This window comes from Sitophilus oryzae, unplaced genomic scaffold (assembly GCF_002938485.1).
Source record: "Sitophilus oryzae breed Bouriz unplaced genomic scaffold, Soryzae_2.0 scaffold_1449_pilon_pilon, whole genome shotgun sequence".
NCBI classification, from domain to species: Eukaryota; Metazoa; Arthropoda; class Insecta; order Coleoptera; family Curculionidae; genus Sitophilus; species Sitophilus oryzae.
The window spans coordinates 1,247,387-1,262,265 of NW_022146114.1; the positions used below are offsets into that span (position 1 = coordinate 1,247,387).

The 14,879-nt window shown below is 32.1% G+C and overlaps 1 protein-coding gene across 1 annotated transcript in view; it reads left to right on the forward strand.

Moving 5' to 3' along the window:
- Positions 1 to 14,879, forward strand: part of LOC115877399 (transcription factor collier) — a 243,901-nt gene that overhangs the window by 169,891 nt on the left and 59,131 nt on the right. The window contains exon 8 of the mRNA XM_030893548.1: positions 14,254 to 14,335. Coding sequence (XP_030749408.1) covers positions 14,254 to 14,335 — 82 coding nt within the window. The remainder of the gene's footprint in view (positions 1 to 14,253; positions 14,336 to 14,879) is intronic.

Consider the following 14,879-nt stretch of genomic DNA (forward strand, 5'->3'; position numbering starts at 1 on the left):
CACTCTTAAACATATTTTATTTTGTTGTTTTACATATTTTTAGATTTTTTTAAAATTTATACAGAGTGTTTCATAAAATAAGACCATTGAGTAATCACGATTCTGCTTAAACTGCTTGACGCTTAAAGCTAATTTTTGGCAAACGGATTGACTGTGGGGTGTAGAGATTCGATAAGGAAGGAGGGGTTTCTCGAATCTCAAATTCCAAGAGGGTGAAAACGCTCTTAAATATTACAACATTTGTTATTTAAAAAGTGTTAATCTTTCGGGAAAACGCTTGGACACGCATAATTTATTTTTAGTTTTTTACATATTTTGAAATTTTTTGTGTTCCAAAAAGTTGGGTAATTGATTATCCACGATTCTGCTTAAACTGATTGACGCAAAAAGCTTATTTTTGGCAAATGGATTTTTCAAAAGTCAAATTCCAACGAGATGAAGCTACCCTCAAATATTACCAAGTTATATAATAATATCGCCATATTGTTTTTTCTCATGCTGATATAAATGTGAGAAAATATTATCCAGTTTGAATGTTACAAATGACTAATTCGACGCGAACGAAGTCGCGGGTACACGCTAGTTATTAATATTCCAGTGATAAACCACGCACGTCTCTGGTAAATATGTCGATCCCAAAAAACCCTCCAAATTTCAGTTAATTTTTTTTTTCAAAAGAAAATTATAATAAATCGAAAAAAAATGAAGACTTGTAGCTACGAAACAAAGCAGAATAGGACCTATGTTAATATGTAAAATAACACACTTATTTTTACGCGAGGAATCTCCCCACGTGAGATGGCACATGTTTTTTGAAACACCCTGTATAAAATCGCTTATCAAAAACTTGTAACTAAATTAAAAAAATACAATTTTGTTTATTCTGTTTTTATTTTATTTTTATAAATTAATGTGTTAATTCTACTATGCAAACAAAACAATGAGATAACTCTTATATCGTTCAGTATTTACCAACAACGTAGTAAATAATAACATTTTAATTTTATTGGTAATAAAAATGGCCCCAAGTGAAACAAAAATAGTATATTCTAATTTCCTATTATCGAGATTAAAAGTAGGTAAAATTTAGACTTACTATAGTCGGTGATAACGATGTGTAGACGCCTTTAACCTTATATCATTCGGTGCTGATTGTGCTTTAAATGTTTTTTTCTCCCTAAAGGTCATTTAAAGATTAAGCTCAGTAAGGGATTTAACACTTGCTGAATCGTTCATTCTATAGTAATTACCACATTTTCTGATAATTAAAAAACTTGGAATGGGGGATTGAAAATGAAAACATTAAAATAATTTTTTAGCTCATTTAGATTAATAACGGGAACACTTTAATTGAATATGGAAATTTGGTCGATGAGTTCCAAACATAACTTCAACTACCGTCGTTTTCTATATCCTCTGAAAACCAAGTGATAATTTTAATAACTCACTGTCATCATCATTATCATCATCATCAACCAGGTACTAAAATCCACTGGACGTAGGCCTCCCTCGTTTGCTTCCATAAATTCCTATCTTGAGCTATTTGCATCCAGTTACTGTAGATACGCCTTAACGTTATCTTACGATCGTCATGTCATCTGGTTGGAGGACGGCCTACGGCCTCTGCTCATGAATTAATCTATTCTTGGTCTCCTTCTATTATTTTTTTCGTCTATCGGATCAATCATCATTTAGCCTTGCAATGTGCCCTGTCCCATTCTATTTCACAGTAGTTATTTTCTCTATGGCATCCATGCTTTTTGTTCTGTCTCGTACTTCGATATTCGGTACTTTGTCTCTCAGAGATAGCCGCAACATTGATCTTTCCATTGCTCTTTGCTTTGTTCTGATTTTGCTTACTGTTTTCTTGGTTAATGCTAGGGTCTCCGCACCATACGCTAGAACAGGTAGTACGAATTGATTGAATACCTTTCTCTTCCAACATATCGGAAATGTGCCTTTGAAAACGTATTTCAATCGTCCATAGGTGGCCCAAGTCAGTCATATTAGTCTGTTGAGCTCGCAAGTTTGGTTATCGCGGCTTATACGTATTTTGTGTTCCAAGTACTTGTAAGCAGTGTTTCTTCTATTTGACATTGGCTAATATATATTCCACCGCCAATTACTAGGTTTGTTAGCACTTTGGTTTTGGAGATGTTGATTTTAAGTCCCATTTGTTTAGAGGTTACATTCAATTTTTGTAACATTTCTTGGGCTTTAAATTTACGTAATCGGATATCAAGACAATGTCATCAAATCGCAGGTGGTTCAAATTTTTACCATTTATATTTATACCCATACTTCAACTCACTGTCTGTTGTGGTAAATTTTGTTTGTATGGTTTTTATATGGGTGACTTTACAAGTTGACTACGAGTTTATACATATTTTTAATACAATATTTTAATTTTGGGGAGTTTTTGTACGAATAATTGTGAAATAAGGACTTGTTTTGAATTTCTTGTCTCCAATGGTAGTTGTATTAATAACATTGCTAGTAACTCGCCTCTCAAGAGAACATAATTATTGATATTTGTCGATAAAAAAAGTAGTTTTTATTTCTTGTCATATCCGTCAATACATAAACATAATTCTCCATTGTTACTTTGAATGTAGTAGACAATGATTCAGTATTGAAATTAAAATTATTTAGGACTTCCATTGTTTATTTATTTTTTGATTAACACAACTATCAAGTGCAAATTAATCTCATTCCTAAAACTACTGAGCTTTTATATTACAGCCAGACATTCACTCGTGAAGAAGTTGCGTGCAGTCAACCGTAAGCTTCTCCACTTAGAACGCCTGCATTGGTATCAGTGGTTGTCATATCGTAGATATTTCCGTACTAGGATTCCTAAAAATGTTGTTATTGTTTGCTATAAAAGCGGCTTCTTTAAATTAACCATTTTTCCAATAAGGTTCTCTCTGGACAACCCGAGCTTCTGACCACTTTATATTATGCTATTTTGACCACACATGATCCGCAATACCTGACCTCATTGTTTCGCCTTTTTGTACAGGGTGAGTCAACGATAGAGTAAAGTCTATTATCTCATTTGTTTCGAGGTTTACAAAAAATCAATTTGTTTAAACAAATGTTAAATTGCAGTGTGGTAAAAAATTGTCAGTGGTGCCATTGTTTCTGAAGTTGGAGTACAAAAATTTGGTAGGAGAGTTTTATAGAGATGAAAAAAACGATATGTATATAAAGATATTTTAGTTAAATGATACAGGGTGTTCAAAATATATTTATGAATTTCAAATAGTTAAAATTAAAAAAACTCAAATTTTTCAAATGGGACACCCTATATATTATTATTTTTTCTGATAGATTTTACAAAACCCTTCAACTTTTACGAAGTATGTCATGGGCCTATTTTTAATAGTTTGCGATTTATTCCAATTTTTTCTATTTTTATCCATATTTTTAATACAATTACCGTATAAAATCATAGTTACCATGACAAAATAAACTATTTATTACTTATCTTTAACAAGTAGCTTAATTTTTAATAATTGGTTACAATTGGTGGTATTAGTTAAAATTAATTAACTTTACACAAATAAACTAAAATCGCAGTCGTGAATTTCTTGGTGTATTTCTATATTATGAAAGAGGATACTTGGATTTTCCGTTGCGCGTCGGAGCGAATAGTCACAGATTAATTAATTAATACTAGATTGCCTGATTGTTGAAGACTACTGATATAGGAATTTTCTTCGACATACAGTAATTTTTTTTTCTCGTAGTAATTCTGGTTTATAATTCATTTGGTAAAGCCAATATTACTACTGCCGCGAAACCGTCCCATTACACACTGAAGCTGGTTTATAGATAATCTACATCTATTCCTTATACTGCTTAGCAAAGTACTCTATAATATATAGTACTAAACCAAAAAATATATTTTTCTTGGCTTTTTCGTGTATGTCAGTCACATTGACTAATTCATTTCAGGAAAATCTGTAACTATTATCTCTACAATTTATACTTATTACAACAAATTAAACCGAAATTCAAATTTTGTGCATAACTTACTTAACAGACACGAAATTTTGATAATTATTAGTTTTTGTCATGGCAAGTATGCTGTTATAGCGTAGGTAATTGTATTAAAAATATGGGTAAAAATAGAAAAAATTGGAATAAATCACAAACTATTAAAAATAGGTATATGACATACTTTATAAAACTTGAAGAGTTTTGTAAAATCTATCAGAAAAAGTGATAATATATAGCGTGTACCATTTAAAAAATTTGAAATTTCTTAATTTTAAGTAGTTGAAATTCATAAATATATTTTGAACACCCTGTAGCATCTAACTAAAATATCTTTACATAGGTCTTTTTCGATATCTCTATAAAATTCTCCTACCAAGCTTTAGTTCTCCAACTTCAGAAACAAATCCATTACTGACAATTTTTTATCACATTGCAATCTAACATTTGTTTAAACAAATTTAAATATTACAAAAATTATTAATTTTAGGTATATAACATTATATATAAAAAAGTTATGGAATTTTACGCCGAATCTAAAAATAAAATAAAAAATAAAGCGTTCCATTTAAAAAAATATATGTTATATTCGCCACACTTTTTTGAAGCACCCTGTATACATACTCTATAATAATTTTAAAATGTGTATCTTAACCGTCTCTATAATTTTTGTATTTAATATTTTTTTGTAAACCTCGAAACAAATGAGATAATGGACTTTACTCTATCGTTGACTCACCCTGTACATGTTTTTTTGTGCTCGCTAAGTCGTTAATTTAGAGAACGTTTAGTCTCTCCAATATACGACTCACCGCATTCACAAGGTACCTGATAGATGCACTCTTTCTCTAGTTTCATTGATTCCAGTCTTGGTACCGCGTGAATGCGGTGAGTCATATTAGAGAGACTACCTACTATTTACCTCGGCTTTGCTTTTGTTAGGCCAGTTCTTGACTGCACCCAACTTCCTCATGGGTGAATAGGCTGTAGTATAAAAGCTCAGTAGTTTTAGGAATTAGATTAGTTTACACTTGATAACGGTCCGTGATCCTTCTGACCGAAACGATGTGTTAATCAAAAAATAAATAAAGACAATGGAAGTCATATTAGTTCTCTAATAATTCTCCATCATTGACATATAATGCAGAAGAACTAGCCCACCTTAAAAATAACTCGGACAATCAACTATCCAGTCTTAAAGGACCTTAAAAGGGGAAAATATGCAGATGCTACCTACCTACGCGAGTCCTTAAGGTTATTTACCTGGAACATAAAGCAACATTATAAGGAGACGGGAGACTATGAGCTCCCGCTCTCAGGAGACGTGTTTTCTCCCGCGTTTAAGCGTTTTATACCGGCACTTATGCCCCGTTTAACGTACGCCCGATAACTGACGAACTTGTTAGAGAACGGTGGAGAAAGTTTTAATAAATTTCACGTATCTTCTGAGTTATTACGACCGTTTGGGCCGATAAAAATTATGTCAAACTTTTCTTCCTCGAGCTTTAATACTCTATTACCAGGAATAAATGACTATACAAGCCATGTGTTCTTATATGTGGATTTTAAACTTTGTATATACATACAGGGTGTCCCAGAAAAAAGTGCATGTATTTTAATTTCCAAAAGAAACATATTTGGAGGTCAACTTTCGAACTTCAAAATAATTTGTCTGTAAATATTTTTTCTTAAGCTTTACCAGTAACTCAGAATACGTCAATTCTGAGTTACTGCCAACGCCCTCTATTTTATTTCAGTAATATCTTATATATTTCAGTAATATCTTTAATATATATTAAAAGTTTTACAAATTTCATTTTATGACACTATCTATACAAAATTATATATCTATACGAATTTGTTAATTTTTCTTTGGCCAATTTTGGTAATATGTTACAGATATCCTTACAGATATGTTACAGACCATATATGTGAAAACAGACCGTTTGTGAAAACAAACTATTTTGCCTACGAGATCTGACTATAACTATAAAGTTGCACGAAAGAGCTTTGATTGCGTTGGTTTCAAATTCCTTGAGGGGGTGTGTAATTTTTTATATTTCAATATGAATCTGAGTATCCACTTACATATGGGCTAGTCCTTTTGTATATGGTCTGTTACATTTATATTTGAAAGAGATCAAAAATATATTTTTATAGACTTATAGAGTATACGGGGTGATTCTTAAATAAATGCAAATATTTTAGGGGCTGGTAGATCTCGATAAAAGAAACTTTCTCTTTACCGTTTTTCATATATGTCCACAATGACCGAGATATTTTGCTTTAAATATTAAAAAAAAATGCTTACATTTTGGGAACCGCTGGATCTTTTTTGGGGTTTATTTCTTTTTTATCTACTACCTATTTTGCCATATTATGTATATATTATGTTTTTTTAACTAAAAATTTTAAAAACTTCCAATTTTTTTTCAAAAAACTCCAAATTTTCAAAAATTTTTGAAAACTGAAAATATTTGCACTTATTTAAGACTCACCCTGTATAATACACCCTTAATAATACAGATTGAGTATAGAGTGATAAGTATAAGTGAGAAGATCGTTTAATATATCCTTGGCATACTTATTTTAAATTTGTCTTTTAATTATTGAAGAAATATCTGAATTTGCCGAGTTTGTGTAATAAATAAAAAAGAAAAACGTTCAAAAGGGAATAACGTTCACGAAATAATACAAGTTAAATTTACACTCTGGAAAAAAATTAAACCCCCATTACCCTATTTTTAAACTTTTTCCCCATTTCGTTCAATATAATTTCATAAATAATTTGATTGTGTTTTGCCAAAAAAAATAACTTTTTAATAGATCCACAAAATATTTCAGTGAATTTTAGATTTTTTAATATAATATTTATCAAGATGACAGGGTTATGTTATTAAGAGGGTTATTTCGTATTTCCTCTGTCTCGTCTCGGCTTATTTCAATTAGACCAGCAAACACGTCGTATAGTTAGCTTGGAAATGACGATTATTGACATTTACTGTAATATTTTACATACTAAATAACAGCAATATTCATTCGCAAGCCAACTCTGACGCTGTTCTTTGTTTAATCATATAATATTATATTGAATTGTTAAATGATAGAAAATCCGTATTATTAACGTACTGTACCCAAAATCCGTAAATCTACGGATTAATCAGTAGTTCTGGCAACACTGTCTCCGGCAATCACTCATTCTGTCGACTGAAAGCAGAACTACGGTATAGTATCCTTTATCCGCTGCGCTGTAAACGACTATCAGCGCGCAGCAATGCAGAGCTAAACTAAATCTCGGACAGGCTGACGGTAACGCCAGCTACATCTCGGACAGGTTTTGTCCCACAAAATCGCCCATAAAGTTGCGCATCTTCTTATTTCTTCAATCAACCGTTCTATGCTGCTGGTCAAACCTGAATTAAATTTGATTTCTGCAGCTTCTTTAAACTTTTAGTACTCAACCAAAATAAATGGTCATCTTTGAGGTTCCATTTTGGTTTCCTCTTTTCTATAACTTCTTTTTTGTAAAATATTTTCATATTTTCGTAGCATTTCATTACCAAACAAATTTAACCCGTCTGGCCGTTAAACGAAGCCGAGCACTCCGCTAGAATATTCACTAACACTCGTTCGCTTATTAACATTAAAGACCTCAAATCGCTTACTAAGTTTCCCGCCACAATCTTAAGACAAAACCGACTCAGGAGCCCAGAAGGGGCGCAGAGGCGGCGTGGCAGGAAACGGGCCGTTGCAAAGCCGTTTGAATTATGCACGCGTCTTGATACGATCTTTATTAATTGATGACAAGCTGGCAACGGCGCTTTACATAATGCATGCGGCTTAAGACGGGGGTGGGGGTTGGAAGGCCTGTCCTGCCGAAGGGTCGCATTTCGGGACTTTTCCTGCGTAAGATGGTTTGTTTGTATTAAGTTGAAGATGGCGAGTTTGCTTAAATATTAAATATGGACGTTGAAATTTGACGAAGCGATAAAAAATAGAGAGAGTCGAAAGTGCTGAGACAGTTAGTTTTTAATTAGTCTCGCGTCCTTGTAATGTAAATGTCCTTGAATGTAAGTGATTCTTCTTTTCATTATATTTTGACGTCATTTCGTGCATTTCGAAACTTCATCATCAATGAATCAAATCAAAAAATCGTCCGATTAAATGAAATTTGGTATGTCTTACTTACTTACTGCCATTACTCGTTGACGAGTATTTGATTCGCATCAAAAGATGGTTACGCATGGCTCCGATGACGATAGATTGGACCAAAGCCAACTTGACCGTGTACGACACGTGTCACTGTGACAGTTAGTTTTGACGCAAGAAACGTCAAAATTTTATGTCGTCCGATCGCGACCAAATTAGGTGGGTAGGCTATGTGAGCGACAGTGGACGCGGTCCCACTCTGCAAAATTGAATACGACGTTCGTTTACATCTTCATCAGGATGGGACTAAGGATTTGATATTGAAGAAAAATGTGTGTCGATTTCGGCATAATTGGGGACGGGCTACAGGATGACACTCTCGACGTTTCGAACCGTTGCCTCTAAATGGACGAAATCATCAGGATTTTTCTTAATTATGGGTCGATTGGAACCAAACTCGGCATGTGGATAGAAGTACCGGAATGGATTCCTCAGACGGACAGACAGACAGAAATAAGAAGAAGTTTTACTTCAAATATGCATACATAGTGCACACACATTTTTTTATTTATTTTTTTAGTTTTCATAGCGTTTTTTGTTATTTGAATTTAAGTTTCGTAAAACTTTGAAAGCTATGCTGTAGCTGGTAGTAATTTAAACGATACAATGCAACTAAAACCATTGCAGTGTATACTCTAAAATAAGCGTTAGATAGTTAATTAATATTGCATTAAAACGTGCCCGGTTCACACCGAAAAGATCGAAAAGGAAAACCAGAAAATTTGCCAACAATTTAATCGTTCCATTAAATTTTCATATCGTTCAATTAATTATTTCTGAGCCGTTCGACATTTGCGGCTTCCGTTGCAAATTGAAAGCCGAATTTATAAATTATTTTTCGAATCGGGTCAAATAAACGATGCCATTTCGCCGTATCAACAGTTTTTCGGTTCCGAAAATGCGCAAAATAAAAACAAACGGTCTGCCGCGCCGCGAAAAATAAAACAAATGTTCTGGGGGAGTTTTGATCGGGTTTTATGGAAAAATTATTTTTCGTAATTTTGTCACCGTACTTTTAATGTTTATTAGATACTATAATTTAAATAAATAATAAATTATACTCTTATATCAGACTATTGACTTTTATTTAGCCTTATTTAGTTTATTAAGTTGTTTTATTTGATTTATTTTTTAAATTATAACATTCCCGACAAGGGCGGGACATGATATTTATGTAATACCGATAACATTTCCAATATAATTTTACATATAAAATGACAGCGATCTTCATTTCATAGCCATCGCTGACGCCGTTTTTTTGCCATCGCTGATGCCCACTGAGCGAGTATATAAACGCTCAAATTGTAGATTTTAGTTTAGTTTTAATCATCTACTGATGATGCTAACATGGTTAGCGAAACCAGCATCCAGTGTAAAAGGAAAAGTGTTTTGGTGTATTGTGGTGATTTAGTGTTTTATTTTGTTGCTATTTATTATCGTTTACTTTGCTATAAATATGGTAATTAGGATGTATGTAAATACAGGATGTTCAAAATTTTACGCCAAACTTTCTAGAATATAAAATAATATTCTTCTTCGTTTTTTATTGGAACACCTTTTATATTACTTTTTTATTAAATGGAGACTTAAAAATGATTGTTTTTTTGTATTTAAAGTAGGTATTCCAAAATTTTTTACTGTTTCATAGATATTTATAGTAAAAAAAAATGGTCCTACGAATAATCGTTGTACCGATATTTAAACAAACGTAAGTGCCGAATGATCGAAAAAAACGGCATCAAAAATGAACGCTACTTATAGAAAGATTAAAAAAGGATAGAACGTTCCCCAGACACACAAAACTATTTTCAAAAATACAATTTTACACCACACTATTTAAAAATCATTTTACTCAATATAACAATAAATTACTACCTTAAAGGTACATTCATATACATGCGAATTGCGAAATGGGAATTGTGAATTTTACGAATTAAATCCGGCGTTTATTTACGTAGTTCATATAGTTGCGAAATTTGCAATTCTAGGGATATTTGTGTTTTTAATCACATGTTTTGAAAATGTCACTTGAATAAAGAATTTTATTTATAGGTTTATTATTCTAAGTATATTTTTATGTAATGGATGAATTTATTTTAGCGTAGAACATTTTATATTGCTGTATATTTATCAATAAAAAAAAAACAACAAAAATAAAATACATAGAACAATTGAAACATGTATATGTAATTAAAAAGTTAAAAGAGCAATTATTAGCATATCAAAATTTACTGCAATAAATGAGAATTAACGATGAAAAAAAAATAGAAACTACCATAGAAAATGTCTATAAAGAATTTTGATTCTTGATGGTTTTCAAAATTTTCCAACATTACCAGTTTGCAGTCAAAACATTGTATTTACGTTTGCAGTCAAAACATTGAAACGTACTACAAATTAAAGAAAAATGAAATTAGATTGTAAAAAATTAGGTATCTATAATGATAATGTACAATTTTTTCATACCTTTTGAGTTTATTCCATCTTAAGCAATGTTTATGTTATTATAACCATAACAAGAAATTAATGACAGGAGATATATCATAATCAGGAGACATATTATAATCTAAAAATTCAAAATTCGCAGCGAATATTCGCAAAAAATATATCAGTGTCAATATCCCTCCCTCCAGATTTTAAATTATACGAACTGCCGAACGCTTGAAATCGACCAATAACAACAATATTCGCCATTCGCCTGTGTATGAACCTACCTTAAAGAATAAAGAAGAGTTATGGCCAAGTAACGCCAAAACTATCATTGATTGTCATTCAACATCATTTCGATCATTGTATGATCGAAAAATAAAACGGCGTCAGCGATGTCTCTGAAGTGAAGATAGCTGTCATTTTATATGTAAATTTATATGGGAAATATCATCGATCGTAATTTCCCAGCCAACTGGACGCCGTTTTTTTTCAATCATACGGTACAACTTGCGTGCTAAAACTCTCTAATGAATAGGCCGGTTAAAAAACTGCGCATCGGCAATCAATTCTTGCTCTAACAAAACTTCCGTCCGGTCGAGTGATTAGCGATCGTCCGAAAAAAAAAACATTTTCATGACATTTTTCAGGATAATACGGTTATAATTCATTGCGGGCCAATTTCGAATGTCCGCCAGTTGAAACTGAACTAATTTGCCAGGCAAAACGGGACATTTTTTCAAATTTCCGTTGCAACGATGTTGGTTGTTACAGTTCGAGCGGAATGGAATGGTTTGTCACCGATTATTTTTTATCTATTTGTCTGTATTATCCTCGTATATTTTAAATTTAACTTTAGATGCATAATAATTTGGGATAGATTTAGGAGTTATAAGCCGAATTTTTGGAAAAGGGTAATTTACTAATCATTCAGATAGTTAAGGTCATTCCTAAAGGCTTGCAGCATCTAGTCCCCATAGAGTCACTGGTATATCTAGTGGTGTAACGATGGCATTTGTAAATTTTAAATATAATCGAAGTCTTAAAACGGAACACAAAAATCTAGAATACTCCATCCGAAATCTGGAATGGGAATCATCCAACGGTCTAAGACTCTCGAACATATTTCTCAGAACTTACCGACAGTGTCGTGTGACATAGTCCTAATAACCAATAGTTCTGAAGAGCTGCAAACACACATTAACGAACTAAATATAGCCAGCAATAAAGTAGGTATCAAAATGAATTTAGCAAAATGTAAAGTAATGTACAACGAACTAGTGGACAGAAAAGACATTAATAACACAAAACTGGAAATAGTAGAAGAATACTTATATTTGGGACAACTAACACACAGCTTGGAATCTCTACTAATAGAAAGCAACAGAAGAATTCGGTTAGCGTGGTGTACTTATGGATGAAACTCAATCATATTCACATCTAGAATGCCACTTTATCTAAAGAAGAAAACATTCGACCAATGTGTACTACCAGTCATGACCTATGCATGCAAAACCTGGACACTTAAAACGGGCATTATCACACAACGCTCAATGGAACGAAATATGCTCTAAACAGTCGAGAAAGACACTAAAAGAATAGAGTGGATACGACAAAAGATCCAGGTAATATACAGGGTGTTTCAAAACAAATGCGAAAAACTTCAGAGGGTGATTTTTTGTTCAAAATAAAGGGTAGTTTGTTTTATAAACGTTGGGTCAAAAGTCAACCATTAGGGAGATATTGCGGTACAAAGATGGCGGAAAAATAAGGTTTTCATTTTTTATCTTGAAAACGAATAACGATAGACTAATGAAATTTTATGGAAGCATTACTGTTATGAGAACACACTTTCTGGTAATTTTCTCACTTTTTTAAAATGAGTGGAAGGGGTTGAAATAAACTACCCCTATCATTCTTGTTAAAGAAATTTAAAGAAAAATTTTATCAAACACATGCAAAAAAATTAATTTGGATAGATTAGTTTGTTTAGAAACTTTTTTATCTCTTGTGTTTTTTTGATAAAACTCACCGATTTGAAATTACAAAATAAAATGTAAAGCATTACATGTCAGGACAAAAAACATTTTTAGATACAGAATCTAGTGGGCTGCTCTATTTTTTTTAGGAAAAAATCTAGTCGGGCACTGTTACTTTTTAGGATGTTTCTAATATTATTTTATTGTGATTACTCTACTGCAATACGTTATTATCTAGATTCTTATTATTATCGTTATTATCACTAGATTCTTTATCTAAAAATGTTTTTTTATCCTGACATGTAATGCATTACATTTTATTTTTTAATTTCAAATCGGTCAGTTTTATCAACGAAACACAAGAGATAAATAAGTTTCTAAACAAACTAAACTATCCAAATTAATTTTTTTGCATGTGTTTGATAAGATTTTTCTTTAAATTTCGTTAACAAGAATGATAGGGGTAGTTTATTTCAACCCCTTCCACTCATTTTAAAAAAGTGAAAAAATTACCAGAAAGTGTGTTTTCATAACAGTAATGCTCCCATAAAATTTCATTAGTCTATCTCTTTTCGTTTTCAAGATAAAAAATAAAAACATTATTTTTCCGCCATCTTTGTACCGCGATATCTCCCTAATGGTTGACTTTTGACCCAACGTTTATGAAGCAAACTACCCTTTATTTTGAACAAGGAATCACTCCCTGAAGTTTTTCGCATTTGTTTTGAAACACCCTGTATATCATCCAATAGATGTCACAAAAATTACAGCATGCTATCCACAAGGAATTAAGAGACCTAGAGGAAGACGAAACCTGAGATGGGAAAATGATATTATGAATTTAGCAGGGATAACTTATATGGCATAGCCAACAATACCAATGGGCCCAACTTCAACGGGAGTATTTAAATACGTGAGAGAGGCTACACCATAATTAGAAATGGTTGAATAAGCTGATGAATGATGATGATGGTGATTAATTCGTGGATATGAAAAATGCTATCTACATATATATGTTTAGTTTCACTACTAAAACTATTAAGAATTTGTATACAAGGATGTAAGTAACAAATCTATCAAGACATTCCAGTTAATTGAACAAAGAGTGAGACATTAGTGTTCAGCAATTAGACTCTCCTTATTTAGCAGCATAGGGTGATCTAATTTATAATAGTAATTATATGTTAATATGTTAATTCTGGATCGTTGGAAAATTTTAACAAATTTTTGGATACTAAATTTTCTTTCATTTGCTGCAGTTGAAAATTACGGCATCTTCCTTATCAGTATTTCTAAACATTTTGTAGGTTAATATCTTACATTTTATCATATGATATTTTATGTCTATGTTATCACAGCGATAGACAATAAGTTGGAAGGGACTGGTCAAATAATATTAAAATTTAAATGTTCTGTACTTGAAAAAAAAATAAACAAATATTCAGGACAGCTGATATTATTTCGTCCTATATCATTTTATAAGGAAGCCTGCCCAACAAATCACAACTTATAGCGTATATTTGCTTTGAACTTTTAGTTTTTTTTTAGTTTTAAAGATTCAAATCATTTTTGTTTTCTTATCCAAACTAGACATGTCTAGATATATTATTTGAATAACGTTATTTCTTTGTTTCAGATTCTTCTTAAAATTCTTCCTAAAGTGCAATCAAAATTGCCTGAAAAATGCGGGCAACCCTAGAGATATGAGAAGATTTCAGGTAAGTTAAAATTAATACGTGTTAAATTTTGTCTACATAGGCTAAAGTATGTCTAAAGAGTTAGTGAAGACTTCACAGTATAAATAAGTTTTTTTCTTGTAAATAACTTTCTTATCGTTTGCATTTTATGCTCATGATGTTTGTTTAGGGCTTTTGTTCAAGTCTAAATATCACTGCCGCGCCGTAGAAACGAATCAATCGCATTGTGATCCGATTCAAATCTTACGACAATTGTACGACTCATTGTTCAAATTTTATGGATCCGTGCTGGCCACGATTCAATTGAGCGAACTGTATTGTCAGCAATGAATCAATTCTCACGACTCGTTGAACAAACGAGCCATAGAAACGAAAGATCGCATTGTGATTCGATTCAGTTTTCTCCACTCTTTTTTTTACGACTCTTTCCTTCAAATTTTATGGATCCGTGGGTAGATAACCAGACAATTCGGTATGTATATATGGCTGGATGCATTATGTGTATGTATGTGTCATAACAACGATAATAATCTGTAGTTGTAGTTTCTGTTTGTAGTGTGTCTGC